The 21727-nt window shown below is 41.3% G+C and overlaps 1 protein-coding gene across 2 annotated transcripts in view; it reads left to right on the top strand.

Annotated features, from left to right (window-relative positions):
- The window catches only part of LOC146829046 (nuclear pore glycoprotein p62-like), a 223180-nt gene that overhangs the window by 190507 nt on the left and 10946 nt on the right, over positions 1-21727 (top strand). For both annotated transcript variants that reach the window (XM_085607672.1, XM_085607671.1), the window contains one exon: positions 14087-14153. In XM_085607672.1, coding sequence (XP_085463798.1) covers positions 14087-14153 — 67 coding nt within the window. The remainder of the gene's footprint in view (positions 1-14086; positions 14154-21727) is intronic.

Below are 21727 nucleotides of genomic sequence, written 5' to 3'. Positions count from 1 at the left end.
TCGCGAAATGATGCGCGAATGGGCAGAGACAAACTTGGAGTCTTCACGAAAGTTACTGTTTATCCTTGTTAAGTATGCTGAGAAAGATTGCATTAAACTGGCGGAGTATATTGACATAGTGACTAAAGAACTTGAAACTATGGAACAGCAAGAGGAAATTGAGAAACTAAAATCTGACATGAAAAAACGATTGAAGAAAGAGGAGGATGTGATAAGAGAGCGTAAAGCGTATAAGTTTCACAGAGATCGTTGTGATTGAGTATGGTAGAATTTTTACATTTGCCCGAAAATTTGATGCATTGAAAGCCGACAATAAGGGAGCAAAGCAAGGAGCTAAGAATGGAAGCCAACACCCAGATTTGACATCAGCATCTGAGGGAAGTTCAGCCGTGGAAAGCGAGCCAGAAATAGAGGCCCGCAACAAAACAAAATCGTCAACATCCCGCAGACGCTCTTTAACTAAAGAAGTCGATTTTTTTTATGCATGGAGCACCCCCAATCGCTCAGGCCGAGGAAACAACAGGCCAGCGGAAAGCGAGGGGGATCAAAAAACGGAGAGAGAGAAGAAAAGCCAATAGGAGAAGGAACCAACAAAAAACAACAAAAGAAACAACAGAAGAAATATTGGAAAAAATAGACTACACCAATATAAAAGAATCTAGTGAAGCGACAGTGATGGATTTGACGGACATGACTCTCAACACTGCAGAATCGCAACTACTAGCTTTAGGACTCTCCTTTTGCCCGGGAAGCTCCTTCAACTATTCGAAATCCAGGGTCGACATCTATAAAAGCGTCAGGAAACTGAAGCTGAAGAAATTTCATGCGCAGTCTAGAAAAGCAACAAATACTGAAACATCTTCCACAGCAAGCAATTTATCAATGCAAGAAAAGAAGGAGATGGACTCGAATACAAATCAGGAGTCACAAGAATTGGTAAATACTCTCTATGATCTATTACAAGAGGGCAATCAGGCCAGTGAAACCTTGGTTGAAAGCACACAGAGCAATGTAATTGTGCCATGTAAGACATGCCAAACACCCTTTAAACCACCATCCGCATTTTACCCTCTATTAATGAAGGACACAATTGATATGTTTCAAGACCAAGTCATCACTGATTTAAAAAAACCTTAACAAATCTGTACACAAAGTGACAACAAAAGCCAGGAAGAACACAAAAGAACTACAATATCACCAATTAATGGTTAAAATCAAGAACAACAAAGAAGTAGTAGTAAGAAACGCCGACAAAGGCGGAAACGTGGTTTTGTGGAAAACAGAAAGCTATCTCAAGGAAGCAATAAACCACTTAGAGGACAAATCCTGCTATGGAAACAGCAACAAAATGACCTGGAGTGTAGTACAATCATCATTTCGTGTAAAACTGATGGCCTGGTGAGAAATGGGCCTGTTAACAACGGATGAATATAAATATCTGTGGACACCAAATCCATCAATTCCTATATTGTACTTTATACCAAAAGTGCATAAGGACAGAATAAATCCACCAGGAAGGCCGATTATATCAGCCAAAAACAGTATATCTGAAAATACTTCTAGATATGTGGACTTCTTTTTACAAGAACATGTTCAAAAACTGGCCTCTTATATCAAGGATACAGGGGACTTTCTGGCCAAAATAAAAAATCTCCAATGGCATGATGACTATCTTTTAATTGCCCTGGACGTAACCTCACTTTATACTTCCATCAAGCATAATGACGGACTACGCGCCCTGAAGTACTACTTGGCAAGGAGAGTACCCCCATATGCAGAACACAACAAAATGATTATCAACATGGTTGAATTGTGTTTAACAAATAACATATTCATGTTTCAGGATGTATTGTATCAACAACTACGTGGGGTGGCGATGGGGGCCAGCTTCTCCCCCAGCTACGCGTGTTTACACATGGGCTGGTGGGAGGAGCTGGTTCTTATGGCAAAATACACAGAAACACTAAAAAATCATGTAAAATGCTGGTGGAGGTTCATCGATGACCTGTTTTTGGTGTGGCGTGGCACGGAAAAGGAAGCAAGTGAGTTCATTGATGCACTTAACATAAATGACTTGAATCTAAACTTTACTGCCAGTATGAGTAAGACCAATGTAGTATTCTTGGACGTTGAGGTGTACATAGATTAAGGGAATGTGGAGACCAAATTACATAGAAAACCTACGGCAGGAAATGCAATTTTACATGCCAGTAGTGCACATCCCAATCACCTAATCCAAAGCATTCCTTACGGCGAGCTACTGTGCATAAAACGAATATGCAGCAACAGCGAAGCCTTAGAGTCAACACAACAGGAATTTATCAGTAGGTTTAAAGTTCGAGGTTATAGTAACAAATGTCTAGGAAAAGCTCTAACCAAATGCAATCTGGTTGACAGGGGAATGTTAATGGATGAAAAACTTGAACACATTACCCCCAATGAAACTTCAAGTGATTTTAGATTTATTCTGGATTACAATCGGCAGGAGGGAGCAGTGAGAAAAATTATCAACAAAAATTGGTATCTCATAAAACAGGACCCTATAATAGGAAAAATAGTCCCCAAACATCCATCTATAACATACAGGAGAGTTGCATCCATGAAAGATATGTTAGTGGACAATGACCCATGTGGCGTGACAGCCAAGGGATCTTGGTTGGCACAAAGACATGGATCCTTTAAATGTAAGGTCTGTAAAGCCTGCCAACATGGGGTGTCCACTACTAACTATTCTACACCTTTTGGTGGACCAAACAATGAAATCACTAAGGCCTTAAACTGCAAGACAGATCATGTGGAATATGTGTTGGAGTGCCCGTGCAAACTAAGATACATTGGGAGTACCATCTTACCGGGGCACAAACGGGTGCTCCAACACATACGAGCCATCAAAAATCATGATCAGTCATATCCTGTAGCATGCCACTTTCAGGAAAAACATGAAGGTAACCCTAAAGATCTTAGATATTTCCTCATTGATTCAGTTCCGAGAAACAAAAGAGGAGGTGACAGGGAAAAATCCCTTAGATTATTAGAGATGCATTACATCTTAAACTTAGACAGTAAGTATCCCAATGGGCTGAACAGTTCGGAGGAATTACATGCAAGTTTGTGAAAAGTCAGGGTGTTTGTTTCGGTTTAATTTGGTCAGTTAGTTTCCTCTATCAGCAACAAAACTTTTTAAAGAAAATCTTTGAAAGTTAAATCATGCATGATATCAGTTAAGATCTCATATAAACATGAATAAGAATTAAAAGCCGCCTGAAGTATGTGTACAGTATATAAAAGAAAGATTCCCCCTATAGTCTCTCTTTTTTTAAAACACAACCATTTCTTATAATTTGGTACAACTTGCACACCCTTTTTTTCTTCTTCGTTTTTTTGTTTTTTTCACAAGCTCTGTTTGCACAAATACATCCATTAATAGTGAGATCATCTAATGTTGGTTAAGATTTACTACAATACAGATATAAGTTTGGCCGAACCAGATACAAATTAGGGCAAAAGATTAATTGATAAAGACTAATTGATAGTGAGTAAATAAGATAAACATTGGTAATTAGGTAACCCCAAGGGTCCAAACGAGAAGATCAGACAGTCAATAATGAATTGTAAATAGAATAAAAGGGATTTATCCCAATATTCTAGACAAAGTGGTGAGGTCTTGGGCTCTGTGGTGTGTTGTGAGATGTGTGCATATATATATATTTTAGATGCAATTTTGCACAACACAACACTACCTATTCAAGTATTTATCTATATATTTATGGGGATTTTATAAATATATTTATATTTTTATTGGATATATACTGATGTTCATTTATGTATGTATATATGTGGTTATATTTTTATTTATATTTATACAGCTTTGCGCATGGATATATATGTATGTATATTTATATATTTATTTATTTTGAATTAATTGTATCCCAACATCAAATATCAATTGTAAAGTAATAGTTGGACCAACTATCTCGATATAGAAACAGCAAAGCCCTATCTGGTCTCCCACAAAATGTATTTAAATAGCTTAATTTGCACATAGGGTCAATAGGTGGATTAAGTACCGATTTTTACTGCGGGGATTATCCCGGGATAAAGAAGCTACCAAGATTGTAATTTATGGATGTTGAAATGTATTTTAAACAGCTTATTTTAACAAGCACCTAGCACCATTTGGACAATAATCATGTGATACACATTTGTCCAATCACAATCAATGATAAAATATGAATGGGAAAAAAAGTGTAACCTTTAAAAAGAAATACCATTGATAGAACCGCGTCATGTGATCAAGTCCCCAGGTCGGGATGAAACGCGTTATGGCTGCCGTTTGTCTGTGAAACCTATCCTGAATAAACAGATGGGTATTTGACAAGAATCCTGTGGTCCGTGCTCTGTCTATCGTGGCTGTGAAAATACACGGGGGAGAAGAGTGCTTTTGGATATATATATATATATATATATATGTCTGAATTCATGAAGAAAAGTCAGGCATTTGTGAAAACAGGCAATCGTGGAATAAGAAAGCAGCACAACCTTTCATCTTAATTTAAGCCACCAGGCATTAAAGTGCATAAAGTAACACTTTTGGTTCCACTTGGCATAGGTTTAACTCTTGATTCCTACACCTTCCGGGTTTTTTCAGATGATATACTTCACAAATATAAGGCAATTAGATTTTAAATCGTTTGTAAATACAGTATTTCTATCACCCTTCCTAATGGTCTTTTGTGAACCCCAATGTACCCCCAATATAGGCCTAGGTAGTTGCACAGCCTTTTACCTACATTTGTCAGACCTTGCTCTACATAACTGTTCTGGCGCTTACCTTCTAGCCAGTTAGGTGCTGAATAAATGTTGTGTAGTATTCTATGAAAACTAGCCTCATTTATAATGCATGAGGATTCTCAGTATGACATCAGCATTACCATCTTCTGCATAATAACTCTGTATAAGGGTTACCACTATCGTCATCCTTGGCTGACATGCCCACAGTACCATGACACATCTAGGCAAAAAACCTCTGGGGGTACCTTTGTGGAACGTAAGTACCACATCTTCGCTAGGCAAACCAAAGGAGAAAAAGCTTTAATGCTGACGCATGATGCTGAAGTCCCTGCACGCAGGCCCTCCAGCACGCAGTGGTCTGACATCCCTCGTGGGATCTCCACATATAGACCAAGAGGGGGTCCATAGTTCTCTCATATCAGGTTGGTTCTTTCCTAGGGGGATTCTAGGCTATACACCTATATACAAGCTGGGTACACTTAAGTACATCTAGTTAGGGTTTGCATTCTAGGAGTACTCATGATTACTGCCATTTATCTATATGCCTGCATATAGTCACTGTTTTAGCACCAAGGTAGAATTCTACCTTTCATTTACTCTGTTGGTGCTTGTAATTGTATATATCTGTTTCTGCCTAATGGTTGTTACAACACATATATTTTATTGTAGAATTACAATGGTTCAATAAATGTTTATAGAAAACGTCCCCAACGTTTATTCTGTATATCTCTCTGAGAGCGAGTGAGCATGAGTGACTGAGCGAAAAGTACTGTACTGTTTCCACGATCCCTGTGGCGTCAGGCTTGTCATGTTCGATATTTGCCAGAAACTATTCGCTCCTTGGTAAGTTTGGGGAGCTCATAGTGGCACTGTGAGCTAGCTGGTCTACAGACTAGCATATCCTCTGGTGAGGTCTGGAATCAGTCTGGACACCAGTCCCTTAGTTTATGTAGTGTAAACACGCAGATTCTATATAGATTTATAGGAACTACACAACCGGCCCAAACATCTTCCATTATCCACTTTCACCTTTCTAATTGTGCTACCTATATATTACATGTGACAGGGGCAACTGATCATATCCTCAACATAACTGTTCCTACAGTTGATGAATGATCTTATACTAAATTCCTTCCTGTTGTTACTCTTAATCTGCTTACATTTCTTCATCAATAACTCGCTACAACTACAGTCTCCACAACAATAAAAACATAAATTAATCAATCAATGCATTTTCCCTGATGCATTTGTTATTAATTGGCTACTAGTCACTCTATAGATCTAATATTTTTTGCTCAAAAATATAATACCAGGCTCTACGGTACAGGGTTGTTTCATGTATTGTCAGTTTGTAAGAGATACCAGTGAATATTTAGAATATCGCACAATTTCCCACTTTGATGCAAATACCTTGTAAACTATCTGATCTAAATATCTGACTTTACTTGTTTAGTTAAAAGATGTCTAGCTTCTACCAGTTTATTGCTAAAATATCATTGGTTTGAAAACCTTGCTTTCATCTTCTCAGCCTATTACTTATATTTAGGATCATCATTGCAATTGTTTTTGGTCTGATAAACTTACCATAATAAATTGCGTTGTGAGTGCTATGGGCATGATGGCTTTTAAGCCCTCAATACTGCAGTTCCGTCCTATAAAAAGATACCAAAAGACGCTGATTAACAACTTTGATTTTGAGGCCTAAAAGCCATTATGTTAGCCTAAATATTAAGTACCTTAACTTAAGAACCCATACATTTTCATTAAGAAATGTTTTCTTAGTACCCATTACATAGTCTAGGAGGGTTGGTGAGCTTCAGGCTCTCTGTGCACTTTCCATACACCAGCTTCTTCCCCCAACTGGTTCTTCGTACCCATGCCTCTTTCCTACTACAGGTGGTGACATCTCTCCACATCGGCTACAGCATCATGCTGATGATCTTCTTTGAGCGACCTCCCCCTTCTATAGAAGAGGATAGACTCCATCAACAGGCTCCAAAAAGTATGTTGTCGTTCTACATTGATCACATCAAAGAACATCAAGTAGACTGTCAACTCTTCGTTAGGAAAAAAGGAAAAACTGTCCAGAAACGCACCATCTCCAGTTGAATTATGCTCTGTATTAATATCTGCTACACAGGCCTAGAAGCACCTCCCCAAGGGTTTACAGGCTCATTCCACCAGATCCAAAACTGCGCATGTCACATCTAACACGGACGGCCCCAATGATTTGGAGCCGTTCAACGCCACCTCCCGGCTCACAGAGGTCCTGCTGTAGATTTTCCAGGTCAAGTCTGATGCCTGGGGAATATTCTGAGTTAACTAATCTGGGGCTGGATAAAGTCTCTACCATATAAGTTGTTACCGAAGGTAAGTAAGTTATTCATTAAGGCATTGTTTGTGATGCTTTAAACATATTTGTGATCAGAAAAACCTTACATGCGAGATCTTACTACACGTCTATGTTAAGTTAGCCTCCTTTCTATGATTGTAAGACAATTGGATTTGCTTGGCTTTTTAGGTTAGTTAGTTAGTTACAACAGTGATGAGAGAGTTTGCTGTGTGATAGTGACTCTTGTTGGACACAAGGTTGTCAAGGAATACCCCAATGTCTCCAGGTAGGTGATAAATGGTGACTAGCTGGGTATTACAAATGAGGGGTAATTTTGATGAAATGGTATTTAAAAAGAGGTTGCTAGAGATAGAAGAGTGGGAATGGTTTGGTATGGTTGTGATTACATTGTTAAGTGTGAGTACTGTTGAAGTGGAAGTACTATACTTTTCACATTTTCAGTTGCTTATGCAGATGTGAAAAGGTATAACATTCAGTATGAAGAGTCTCTGGTATGGTATTTAATTATTCACAGTTTTAGTATTTGCTGTAATGTGCATAGGGGTTAAGATGGGTATCAATGTGTTCAGTAATCTGTTCTGATTTATTGCGTATTGAGTGAGTGTTTGTTAGATTAATAGAGGTAGCATTGGTGCCAAAGGAGGTTTGTTGTAGTGTTTGACATAGATCTAAGAAGGTTGGATGATTTGAGGCGAAGATGGTTTGTGTAATAGATGTCTCAGGAAGGAGAAATAGAGTGATGAGGTATGCGAGTTGTGTAGATATAGGCTAGTGGTTGTCAAAATTGTCTAGGAAATCCAGTGACGTAGGAGAGTAATAGAAGGCGAAGGGAGCTTAAGAATTAAAGCATGATTTGGGAGGAGTGAATTAGAACCATACATTCATGTTGAGAGGTTGTAGGGTTGTGAAATTCTCCTGGCCCAGGTCAAGAAATTAGGGGAAGTAAGAGTGAGGAGCAGTGTGATCAAATTGCCATTAATTATACACCACATTAATCAACATAAGAGCTCTTGGTAAACAAGCATTGGCATAGCCAATAGGTCTCGCCTTTGGGACCTTATAAGTATTTGGCCATGCAACAGTTAATGTTGCACCAAGGATATTGTGCTGCCTAACTAAATACTTATAAGGTCCCAAAAGCGAGACCTATTGGCTATGCCAATGCTTGTGTTTTAAGCCCCTGCTTGACGGATCACCACCAAATATTACATGCACAATAAGACAAGTCAAAAAACGCTTTTAGTATTTTAGTATTCTTTCTCTTCATTTATCCTGCTAGAGCTATTCTCCTTTGTATACTGTTGTAGCTTATAGCCTAAGCTCTAAAGGGTTGTATAGGCCCAACCCTTTGTTTTTGCTACATTCTGCACACAGGCGTCAGATTAAGTCACTTCGTTTTTGAGGGGCTGTGGACACTTGTAATGTGAGGCTGTGGACTCTTGTAACTTGTTATGTACACAAGTGTGGCAATACTGGGTCAGCACAAATGTGGGAATACTACACAACATGCCTACTTCGAAACACTTCAATCAGCAAAATAGTATCCCACTTCAGCTTGTGTATTCAGAAGCCACATTCACGCACATTTTACTCATCATATGCACACTCTTTCTGCACGCACCTTGGAATATCTCCATTCCTTCTTGCAGTTCATATTGTGGTCTGAAAAAGCTACTTGGCAGTATTTAATCTTTACCTAATCTGATACACTACAAGATGCTTCTGATGCACTGAATCTCTGGGTGCAGCTCACTGCAGACATCTGATAACATGGACAGACATTTAAGACATGCACGACTGGAGTAGGGATTTCATGAGCTGAGAAGGTGATGGATAGTATTAATCTGTCTTTTTCTTACTTGATGTTGTAATACTCCCAGGGTTACCCTCTGTAGGACACCGACATAACAGGAGCAAGATTTGGGAATGGTTGGTCTTCTGATTCTTTACCTTCCTCTGGTTCTTTACACAGGCACTCACTGTAGTTGGGAGATGTTTTTTGCCTCCTGCACATTTGGTTACTAAAATGTGTGGTGGAAGGACTCATCAGACCATGCCGTCTGGGTGCTGCTCCATCCATTCCAAATGTGAGTTCTACTTTTAAAGGTACACTCGCTTCACCAACACAACCTTGCAGATGTGTCCACTTCCTCACTCAGTCAGCCAGATTACCAAACTGAGATCTGCACCAGAGTTAGATACTCACTCCCTGGCCCATGACGGCAACAGGAAAGCAGTGGATAAGCTGCAGCCCTTTACTGTAGACAAACCTCTAAAAGGATATTTATCTAAATACTTTAATCTCTATAAAAAGACCTGTTTAAACTGACTAAGTCACCGAAGCCTTACATTTGCCTCATGGTGTATACAGCTGTGATATACATAGAAACGCCTTTGCATTTTCTTTTTCTAATGTGTGACGCGTTCCCGTGAGATTGTGTGTTATTTATGCTGTGCAAAACGTTGAAGCATGACTGCCATCACTCGTCGGTGATGTCTTCCACTAGCCAACAATTTGAAATGGCATACAGCGCTTATAGGGTTTCATGATGCTTTTACGCACAACTTCTAGAATGTTCTAATTCCTTTGTAACTTTGCTTCTTTTGCATTTAGCACACTCTAGTTTCAGGAGCACACTTTTTCGCATTCACTTTAGTTTATAGCTTGCGGAGCATCTTATTCCCATTATAAGAAAAGAGAAAAATCTGCAGCTCAAGGCAATAGTTTTCACAGCTGGGCCCGCGGGACGCATAAAGCCGAGCAAGTCTGACAAATGGTAATGGCATCTGAGGGCTACATGGACTTATAAACTCAGAGGCGAGTTTGCATAAGCTTCGGCATTAAAAGCAGCTGGCTATCATTTTGGTGCTAATGAAAAAGCATAAATGCAATTTAATTTCTTACAGGAACACGTGAACCTACCCTCCAGTATTCTTATGTCGCCTTTAAGGAGTTACAGACTTGCAATTAAAACAAGCGCTAAAAGACAAGCGCAGCCCCTCGGCCGTGAAAGTTAAAGTCCATCTACAGCATTTACCTTACGGGAGCGAGCAGCGGCGGGCGCGATAATTGCAAACAGATGGCGCCGCTGCTCTGTCCTGCAAGGTAAACGCCAGCCATGCACGAGGGCTCATTGGAAACAGTGCAGTACATTCACGAGTTTCCAAAAAAGTACGGAGTGATTCCAAAAGCTCACTCTAAAGTAGCGCTTGCGCGCTGCATAGGCAAGACCTAAAAATAGGGCAAGAGCACAGCATGAGAAGGCATTGACTAATAATCGGTGCTTAGAAATGCTTTGTCTTTAGGTTCCAATGCAAAGTGGGCAGATTAGATAGTTTTCAGCTGTTAGGCAAGGGAGTTCCAAACTTTCGCATTGGACCCCAAAAGATCTACCACCCAATCTGCTTACCTAAACTTGGTCATGGAAAAGAGAATCAGGGATTTTGCTGGAAGGTTGGTCAAAGATAGGAGATAGCTAAAAAGGGCAGAAAAGTAGGGTGGAAAATCCAGTGCACATCACACACAAAACCATTGTAACTCTGCATATCGGTGAGACAGAATCAAACCTTTTAAGATAAAAGAGGACTCATTTTGATTATGACTCGGCTTGGTTATAGCATAGTCTGGTAAGCCAAACCAGACCGCAAATGACTAAATGTGAGTGGACAAGAGCGTTGTCTTCCATTAGCCTTTGAAGATGATAAAAAGGGTAGGAAATGGTGCCAGTTTTTCAAATGAAAACACAAGCTTTGTCGATACCTTCAATTTGGTCTAATAGAGATCAATCTTAATCCAAAAGTTCTTCCAAATTTGTCACTATTTCAGAAGAGGCTGATTTCACCTAACATGCAGTTTTGAGGTTTCCTTTTTAATACGGAAGTAGAGAGGGGCGCAATAAATTCATAGAAAAAGTATTTCTCTTAGGCATCTCCTACATCCTCTTGCTGATAATTCTTCAAAAGGGTGTGTGAGGAGAAGCTTGCATTGTTTCTTAATATCAAAACAATTTTAAACAACAAGCTATGACCTATCTATGTTTCTTGGACACTTGTCCAAAAGTGGGCCTGTTGAGAAATCCCTTATTCCCTTGTTGGATATCGCCATTTAAATTTGTCACAGTTTATTTTTGTTCTTATATTCTTGGCGGATCCTTAATGTGTTGGCTAGAAATTCCAAACAGGACACAAAGGTGACTACTAGCTGCCCCAGTATTTATTAATATTTTTAGTATTATTATCATTATTGTTAAGGCAGACTCTTCCCCCCACCCCCCCACCCCCTCCCCCCCCTTGCCAGGCAAAGGGGTGGGCATGGACAATGCCTTTGTCCCTTTGGCATGCCAGGGAAGATATGAAATACAGTGTGTCCCTTCCCCGCCCTGTGTTTTAGTAGGGGGCGATTAAAAAGGAAATGCAACACCCCTTCCTCCAGAAGGCTTACGGGTGTGATGAGTATTATGGAACATCACAATTGAGACCACTATCGACAACGCTGTGATATAGATGCATATCATGTATGCCATGCAAGTGAAGAATACATGTATCCGCTAATGCATACTACTGACTGGACTAAGGCATGCGCCATTGAGAGCCTTTAGGAGTATGAATAGGGCTTAGGGCACTTAACCCTTTCAAACCAGTAGGATATTTGACGTTTTGGCCTTTAAAATGCTGTGATGTGGGGGAGGTTGCAATCTTTAATGCACTTCAACTTCTCACCTCGCTCATTATGCGCAACCGTACAGCAGTAGGGCAAATCGTATTCACTGCAAGCTTATTTACAGTGGTTTCTTAACGCTCCTTCAGGGAGTGTGCTGTTGCTTTTAGAAAGACTTTGCATGGCATGTATACCCTGTGCTCTAGTTAAAAATGTTTGTTCATGACTTGTACACATGCAAAGTTACCATAGCATGAACAGTATATGCAGATCCCTGAGAGTAATACATTTGTTACTACCATTGCTTAGGGATGGACCGACATCATGGCACACTCAGTGCTTTGCTTTTGAGAATGTTTGTCCCCTACCTACATTCAATAACACTAATAAATAGCATATTACACTTGAACCGTCGGCATGTATGCTGCATATTGAATTTCGGCTCTTTTCATTGTACTAGAAGAGCTTCTTTATTGAAAAAATAAGCATATTTCACACATATCATGTCATACCTGTGGATGTGAAATGATGTACAGGTGTGATATTTTAACGAATTTTTGATTTACTCCGATTTGATGTCTTGTTTCAGTCGGATGTGCTTCTCTTCAGGGATGCACGCTCCTTTCCATTGATGCTGGATTCTCAAAGTCATGGAGTTCAGTAGAGAGCCCCTAAAAATGACAAATTATGTATAATTGGAATTGCAGGTGCCCAACGTTACTTTTCTATAACCAAGTCGGTAGTGCCCTGAGAGGTCAGCCTCGTTGACGTAAAGAGAGAGTGCAGATGTTCACTTAGCAAAGCGATGTTGCTTGTTTGCATTTATTTTGTTGTTGTTTTTATAGAAAGCCTTAAATTTGTTTTTGGCTACTGTCAGAGGAACTATGAACGTTTTGTTTGTCACCCTTTTTAGATCTCGAGCCACATAGTCCGCTTTGGGCCAGACCAATGCTCATATTTGGATAGTTTTCTTGTTCGTCTCAGTTCCCTGCTCCTTATTCAAAGCTTCCCTCCATATTCTGTTGTTCTTCATATCTTCTTTACCATTATTTTGATTAGCTGATTTGACTTCCATTGATGACGAAAAGAGGACTACTTTTTTATTTTGTTTGCTGCGCTCCTTCGTAGTGCATCACATTCTTCGCTCTAATCCCTGTCCCCCGCTCAATTTGACTTATTAATGAATTGTGTGTTTTTAATGCTTTTGCTAGTGTGGAGCAGTTGTACACACTGCTACAGGCCTCTCTCTTTCGGCCCCACTTCATCACATCTTCACCCGCCTCCCATCCCCTCATTTTTTCATTTGGTTTCGTTTGTTTTAAAATATATATTTTTCGGAGGGCCTGGCAGCCTTGCACTGCTGTTCTTTTGTGCCCTTGTGCATGTCAGCTTTCCTCCAGTTCCCCCATCCTGCCCTTTCCCTGCTTTTCGCAGTTGTACTCTGCTACTGGGCCTCTAATTTTCACCATTGTGGCAACATGCTCGCATGTTTTTTTTTTTCTATTTACCATTCAAAGATGGCAGATCACCATCTTAAATTGTAATTCAAGAATGAAAGCAAAACAAATTAAAAGGTGGCATCTGCGTAGTGTGCACAGATACTACAGAAATCTTGGAATGATTTTTCTAAAAACATTAGAATAACTATTCCAAGAGGTAAACTGCTAATGTACAGGCACAGCATATATATTGGAGCACGGTGTAAATATTGGAGCACAGCGTATATATTTGAATGAACTGTTTTGCTTAAAAAAAGAAAACATTCTATAGTGGCTGTAGAGTGCACACATACATAGTGGCCACCCTGTTAGTTTTCTTTTCTTGTTAATACTTTCTTTGTCTATTCTCACTTTACAGTTCTAAGATAGCTGACAGGCACTGCAGAACATTAAAAAAAGTATTAGTAAAGCTGATAGATTTATCGGGTGCAAATTATTGTCTTGACCAACGTGTTTCTTAAAATAAGGAGCAAAATGTGTTTTTGGTTAGGCATATGTTAAAAAAGAGTGTTTTCTATTGTAAAATGTTTTAGGATCCCAAGCATATGTTGTGCTGTCTAGTGTTGATAAATAATGAATTATGTTTGCAAGTAAAAATTTTTTTTTTTTAATTGCCATTTGAATTTAGACTGATTTTGTCATTAGGAAGTTTTCCTTCAGTTCGTCTTTTGAGAATAATATGTAAATTAGGAACATTTTATTGTAATTGAATACATGCGTATGTAATTGATGGTTTTAGACATCAATTCTGTCAAAAGATAAACAGTTGTTTTTCTTTTTTTTAAGCTTCAACAGATCTGCAAGATTTTAAATGCACATATGGACTCGCTACAGTGGATTGATCAAAATTCAGGTATGAGCTGTTTGAAAGACTTGTAAGATGTTTTGGATATGTAATGCAAAAACATTTAGAGAATATCTATCCGCTAGCAGTTAGGTGTTGATGGGAAGCACTTGTGTTTTTTCTCTCCAGATTAAACCTGTGAAATGAAACGTAGTCCTTCATTGTCTTTCCTTCCATTTACTTTCATCAGCTGTGGCTTTGCGTTTTAGTTTCTCCTGCTGCACTGATAGTCTTACCCTGTTTTTTCCCTCAGCCAGTTTGGCTCTCTGTATGGCTAATGCCACTTGCCATTTGGGCCGATATATACAAGAATTATGAGAAGTGACAAACTGTACAGCTGATATGCCAAAATATATGTAGAAGCCATTTGCCATTTTCGGAGATAGTGAATGATGGTCTAGGTGCATCAAAACAGGTCATGAACTTTTACTTGATATATGGATATGGTTGTTGATAACCTTGGATGCATTTCACCGGATGTTCAGGTGGTATCTTGTCTACGCTCATGGACATCCCCTTTGATGGTTTACAGCTCTTTGGGAAGAAGGCTACTCACTTCTTGTAACATTCTAAGAACAGCTAGTCTTCGGCCCATTCCCTAAGCGTCTCCTCCCCAGCGTAGCAATTCCACAAATTCTTTCAGAAGTTCTGTGGTTATTTTAGGGCTGTGCATACCCATCAGTAGTAGCCGTATCAACCCATCCAAATGCCACCGCAAATGTACATTCTTTTCTAGGCAGGTGTGGATCTAGGAGGCATTAGCAGCAACATATTCAGTCCCTACTATCCTTTGCGGGCCCGGGCACCTCCAAACATACTCTAATTTGCCCCCCAACCCACTGCATCATTTTCTGATGGGGTAGAGTGGGGGCTGGTCTTCCATTGTATCATTCTGTGGGAGCTGACCATGACAGATTTCTGGCTTGTTCAGCTGATCCACCAAGGCCATGCCTTTCCCATCGTATCCTCATGCCAGACATGCTCTCTTACCTTCAGAGAGTGCTTATCGTCTTATGCCTCCATCCTGGAGGCAAAAGTTTTAGCCTTGGTCAGATCGTCCAACCCAGTCTCTAGATGCTGCATGCATGAAGATTAAGCGGTTCTAGTTAGGGTCCTTTTGTTTTCCCAATTACTTTGCAGACGTTATCTTGGCATCTAGGAAGCCTGCTACAAAACCGGGCCACTGCACTAAGTTTCGTTATTTGTATTAGTTTGAGAGCATCAATTATTTCAAATGTTGCCTTTGCAGCATTTTCTGATTTGCTCTGTCCCTTACGGTTCACTCACCCTTAACAGTTTCTGCCTGCATAAATTTGTTCTTCATGCTTTTACCCAACTTGGTCTCTGCATTCCAAATGGCGCAGTCTATTACGTTTCCATCTTTCATCCCTCTTCCACATGTAACGAACAAAGAGGAGAAGCTGCATAGACTGGACCCCACACATGGGGTGTCTTATTGACTGCACATGTCAGGACAGGGTAGATGATTAACTCTGTGGGATTTGCTGAAGCTTAAAAGGGTAAGGAGTTGAGAGTTGACCATGCCCACCATTTCACACTAGTTATCCTCTGTATCAAAATCTGCTGTACCCTCGACCAGAAAGACTCTCCGGAGGCCAAAGCACTTGAGCCATAGCTGCCTCCACGTTTCTCTCCAGTTGAGACTCATTTACTGCTTTGTCAGGCAGCTACAAAGTCATTTTGCATATGTTTGCTAAGCGCTACTGTCTCAAATCTCATCACACAGTGACTGGTACTTTGCCAAACTGTGTTTCATCGATCTCACCGTACTAATAGGTACTGCATTTGCCTCATTCATAATGTGAGGAATCTGCTGGACATATGGTGTTTTATGATATCGACCGCACCTGTCAGAACAGGATAGATGATCACCTCTTATCTGCTCTGCTGGAGCTTAAAAGGGCTTGGCGGTGATCAAGTGCACCATTTCACGTGGAGTCGTCCTCAGTTTCAAAATTTTCTATGTCCTAGCCGAAAGAGACTCTCCAGTGGGCACCTGTGCCCAATGCACTTGAGCCATAGCTCTCTGCACCTATTATCTCCAGAGGCACCCCAGTTTCTGACATCTGTTAGGCAGCTACTTGCCATCTTTGTATACTTTTATCAAGCTCTACTTCATATCTCAAGCAAGCATTGAAGGGTACATTGCCCAAGCAGTGTTGCATGATTTTCTTAGTTAAACACCACTACTCAGTCCCACCTTCCAGGTAGGAAGTGTTTTGGGTCTTTTTTTAATAAGATGAGGAATCTACGGGAAGATGTATCCATCAGAAGAAACCATTACTTTTGTAACAATACTCTTGATGGTTGATACATAATCATCCTACAGATTTGCTCCCATCTCTCTTTCCTTCCTAGTGAGCTAGTGCCAGGTGTAATAAGCTCCCATGGTATACAACCATGTGATGAGCAGTATTTGTCACTCTCTCTGTTCCTCTTCGTATGCCTTCAAGGAGAGCAGAATGAATATCTGAATTGACACTAGGATGCTGGCACCTTATACACTTCGGTGATGTCCTGTATAGTGGTATTGGAAGGTCAATGCTAGAAAAACTTTTCTAAACCAGCCTTAGGCTTGATAGGAGTATTCATGAGGTGAGGGTTTTCCAGGACGATTGTATAATATAATTACCAAAGGTTAGTACCTTTTCTTTCTTGCAGCCTTTATTAAGGTTGATTCACATGCACCATACCCTCATCCCTGAGGTGACAGGAAACCATTTAGGTCACTTTAATATTTTTTTCCCAGGCCATGTAATGCTTTGCCTCTGGGGAATTGGATGGAGGGGCCAGCGGTATTGGGGCTAGGGTGGATGCGGAAATACAACATGAGGCAAAGTCTTTGTCCACGCGCGCTGTGGGTTTCAATGAAGGTATCATGAGTCATCCTGACAGTGAAACTCTTTCTTCAAAGGAAGACAACCTGTAATGTTCCAAACTCAATACTAAATGGCAGTAGAGTGCACAGTATGTGCATCTTCAATCAAAGATTTAGCCAGTGGTGAAGATAATAAAACAACATGGTTTTGACGGGTTTCCTGAGGGAACAAAGTATTGTTAGTTGACAGTTAAGTTATAGCCGTTTTTCTTGACTGAATTAAATTAGGAGATTGTGCACTTCATCTGGAATAGCCTTTTAGGAACCACAAATCCAAGCAAAACTCGTATACGGTTGGTATTCATAAACCCAGGAGACATGATGGAACATATATGTTGATTGATCTTGGGTGTGGCAATACTTCTGTGTTAACGAAGCTGAAAGAAAGTGTCATCGTTTGCAAATGTTTGTTCCAAAAATGCTTATTTTCAGATTTTATGCAGTGTCTTTTCTAAACAGCCATCCATTCACAGATTCCTTAAGGTATGCAGATGCTGAAAGATTTTGTGTTTCTGTACAGACATTGCATTCTTATCTACATCCAAAAGACAGGAGCAACAAACCAGAATGTTTGGTAAACTTCCTCTGAAATCAGCCTCCGGCATCTCTTTTTGCACAAATGTGATGCTGGAGGCCTGCGGGGCATTGTTTACCAACGAAAATCCCATACATGCCTGATGTTCCTGTACTGAAAATACATGGAATCTACATTGGAAGGCCATTGTTTATGTAGAGATGTTTCTGCGGGACGACACGATAATAACCACATTTTCTCCAACTCTCATGAACAGACACTCAGGGACAGGGTGGCAGAAGTTCCTTGTAAAAGATTCAATAGATTACAAAGGATTTTAGATTTGTATAATTTGTACAGATCCTGATTTCCAGAAGATTTTCATAGTTTCTGTACAACATTGCAACCATATTTTGAAGAGTCTCAGGAGCGCCTGAATGTGTGCCTGTTTTTTGTGCTCAATAGGCCTTTATCATTACAGATGCTTGCGCAGTCCCATCTGTATTGCGTGCATTTCAAGTTAATACCTTGCGAGTGTAAAGTGGATGTTGGCGTATTTGCATGGGAGGGTGTGGCTGTTTGCAAATTAAGGAATTCTTTTGGCCGAGTGCTTGTCCTATATTACAGATACACATTAACAGGCAGGGAGGCAATTAAGTTATGTCTTGACCCTTTGTCAACAAAAATTTTTCTCAGTTAGTGCACGGCCTGTTGTGAGATGGCCGCGAGGGCCCCTGGGACTCTATAGGGTTTCTGTTGCAGGCTTCTGTATGATTCACACTATGACTGTCCGCAGTTGTAGCATTATACAACCAGTCCCTTTAAGGGAGCCCAGAAGTCCGCCATGAGGCTGAGTGTTGTTTTTCTTTCTTTCTAGGCATTCTGAGCCCTCCTCTAGGGTTAGCAGGTTTTCTGAACATGCAAATTGGATTCTTAAGTCTTTTTGTACCTGCTTCCCTCTCTTCATGGAGACGATCCCCTTCCTGTAGACTCCCCATGAAGATCTCCACCATTTTGGCAGTTTTCTTTCTCCTCGTCCTCCCTGAAAATGGAATTAGTACTGCCCATGACACAATATCCGCAAGTGTTTGTGTAAAGATACTGACCCTCGGATGACAATATCTTGAGGTGTATGCAAGGAATCATCTATGTCACCAGACATGCTTGCACTTTGCACAATATTGGGTATTTTCTTTTTTTTAAATTTATTGGTTTTTAGATTGCTTCTTGTGATCCTCTGATAAGCTGCTTCTTGTGATCCTCTGATAAGCTGCCTGTGTTAACGGGTACTGCTTTTTGATTTATTGACGAATCTGCTGCCCATTTCCATAAATGTTTTTCATTCTTCTTTTATAGGTAGTGAAATGCATTTCCACTCCATGGAGGTGACATCAGGTCCCTCATTCCCTCATTTACCATATATATATGCTCCAAAGTCCGGAGAAAAGATGCACATAGAGCATCCAAATGAGGTTTATTTGGCAACACACAACGCGTTTTGACACAGTGTCTCGATCACAAGTGAAAATCAAAAGTGACAACAGACATTATATAACAACCATGATGCATAAACTCAAAGGACAATAAACTGAAAGTGACTGTGGGTTCCATCTTGGAGTGTAGTTTGGATAACGAAATGAGTTAATAAACACAATTATGTATAGCTAAATGCATGCCTACAAACTAAGAGATCAAGTCCATTCATCAAATGTTACATCCAGTAAAAGGTAATTAGCCGATTCCTTGTAGCAGACTGTACACTAAAGACAGAGGGGGGCGGATCTGATATGTATAATAGATCCATGGAGGACGCATCATCATAAACATATCTTGTGAATCATGCATGCAACATATCCCATAAATTGTACTTGTCTCAATCAAATAACCAAATAATACATTCCTAAGAGAAATCAAAGTCATGCAAAAACATCTTGGACATTTGTATAACTCAAAACCCCATTGTCAGTGCCTCAGTGGGAGATAGTACCAAGAAAGGAGCCCAAGTGGGCTAAAGCCACAGGTTCTATTGTATAGTTTAAATCCCTAACCAAACGCAAAAGGCATAACGAAAGGGCAGCACAAGAAAATATAATAGGCCATACTGTAGCACAGTATATCAAATCCATGCACACATCATAATACATTTCCTCGAATGAATTAATAAACACATTCGTTCAAAATTAACTCACAAATAAGCAAGGCGGCATGCTTAGCACTTATGATCAGTTGCATCTCCGCAGTCATCCCCAATGCCACCCATTGAAGAATGATAAAGACCTTTAGTATCTGACACAGTATACCAAAATATTAGAGATTACTAGCCGAGAAAACGAATAATTACATAGTTTAACCTAAAAGGACAGCCAACTTCTCGTCCATATTTAATGTGTTGAACCTGAAAATGTATCGCGATTCCAACTTGTGTAGTGACAACACTGTCACACCCCGCCTCCTCTGAATGTTAGAGGGAACTTGTTCGAACACAAAAAATTGCAAGAGGTTACTTTTGCTAGAGTGATATTCTTTAAAATGCCTGGCAACGAGATATTGTTTATCTTGATGAGTAATGGCCTTGTGTGTTATAGAACACTCTTCTTGGCCATGTGTATGGTACTGCCAATATAAAACTACTTACACAGACATATCTAAAAGAGACTGTAGTTATAGATTCCTCGCCTCAGAATTACCCACAGTCATCAGACTAGATCTGAAGATTTTTTTTTCGTAGCAGTACCCCTGCGCGTCAGTAGTTGGCGTTGGTCGACTCCGTTGTCGGCGTCATGGTCGCTGGGATGGCGTTGCGGTTTCTACTTGGATGCCTCCCCTGCGCGCTGACATCAGTTCATACTTTTTTGTTTGCACCAGCCAGCGCAGATCCGGAGAGAGCGTGCCGCTTAGTCATTCTTTGACTAAACTTTTTTGACTTTTGTCGACATCTTCTTTGAGTCTTCGATTCCTGGTGCACGAGGGATGTCCCATCGTCAGACCGGCTTCAAGCCTTGTGACTCCTGTCACAAGCTGATGTCAGTCACTGATCCGCATCTCGTGTGCCACTGGTTTCTGGAGCGTGACCACGACCCGTAGTTGTGCTCCCGCTGCCGGGAGGCCCGGCAGTCCGCTCCGTGTCGTTCGAGGTCCCGGTCACGAGGAAAGTCGCGCGACCGGTCGCGGAGTCACCACTACTCGTCCTCGAAGTCTTCGCACTCTGGTAAGTCGAAGCACAAGAAGAAGGCGAAGAAGCATCTTTGCTCTTCGCCTTCTCACCATCCGTCGGCTGACGCGACGCGGGATCCGGAGCTTCGTCGCTCTCAATCTTCAGAGCCCGCTGGGACGGCTCTGCCCTTCCTCCTTTTCCCGGAGCATCCCCTGTCCAGCTTCGTTCATTTTACGAAGCGCTGCACAGCACTTTTAGGCAGCCTGATCCACAGGCCCGCCTTTAGGCCCCATGGACTGGGCTGGGGGCCCTGGGCCTTCGAAGCCAGCGGCTCCGGCCCAGGCCCCACGGGCCCCCAGGGATCCAGGCTTGGATCCGGATTGGCACCGGTTGACCTCACAGTATCTTCCCCGGTGCTGATTCCAGTGATGACGCCCCGACGCCGGTTGTGCCCCAAACTGGCGTGAACCCCAGCCTCACCCCCGACTTGGACCGGGTGCCAGACCGACGTCTGTACCGGCGTCGGAGAATACTTTTATACCGCTGTTCATCCCCGACATTCCCTGGGACCCTGAGTGGCAGCCAGAGGAGGGTGAGGAGGACTGGGAGGGGTCTGTTGACTTTCTAGCTGACCAACTTGGAGAGCCGGACTGGCGAGAGGAGTTGGGTGATGCCCGTGATCTGGTTCCTTCCCCAGACCTTGGTGTGCTTTCTTCCCCTATCGTGGCTATGGAGGAGGGAGCTTCCGATGCTGTGGTGTTGTGTTGGGCGGCTGAGGCCTTGGGCCTCGAGCTTCCTATGGTGGCAGTCAGGACTAACCTCCTGACAGAGGTGCTTCAACCGGCTGCAGCCTCTTCTGAGCCCCTGCTGCCTTTTATTGAAGCCCACACAGACATCCTTCTGGGCACTTGGTCCAAACCCTGCACAGGGGCTCCTGTGGACAGAATGATTGCCCGACTTCATAGCCTGGCCCTGAGGGGCTACACTTTTCCTCTCCCAACACTGGACCCCCAGAG

This window comes from Triturus cristatus, chromosome 5_2 (genome assembly GCF_964204655.1).
Source record: "Triturus cristatus chromosome 5_2, aTriCri1.1, whole genome shotgun sequence".
NCBI classification, from domain to species: Eukaryota; Metazoa; Chordata; class Amphibia; order Caudata; family Salamandridae; genus Triturus; species Triturus cristatus.
The sequence above is the reverse complement of the archived record's forward strand: the minus strand, read 5'-3'. Positions and strand labels throughout refer to the sequence as shown.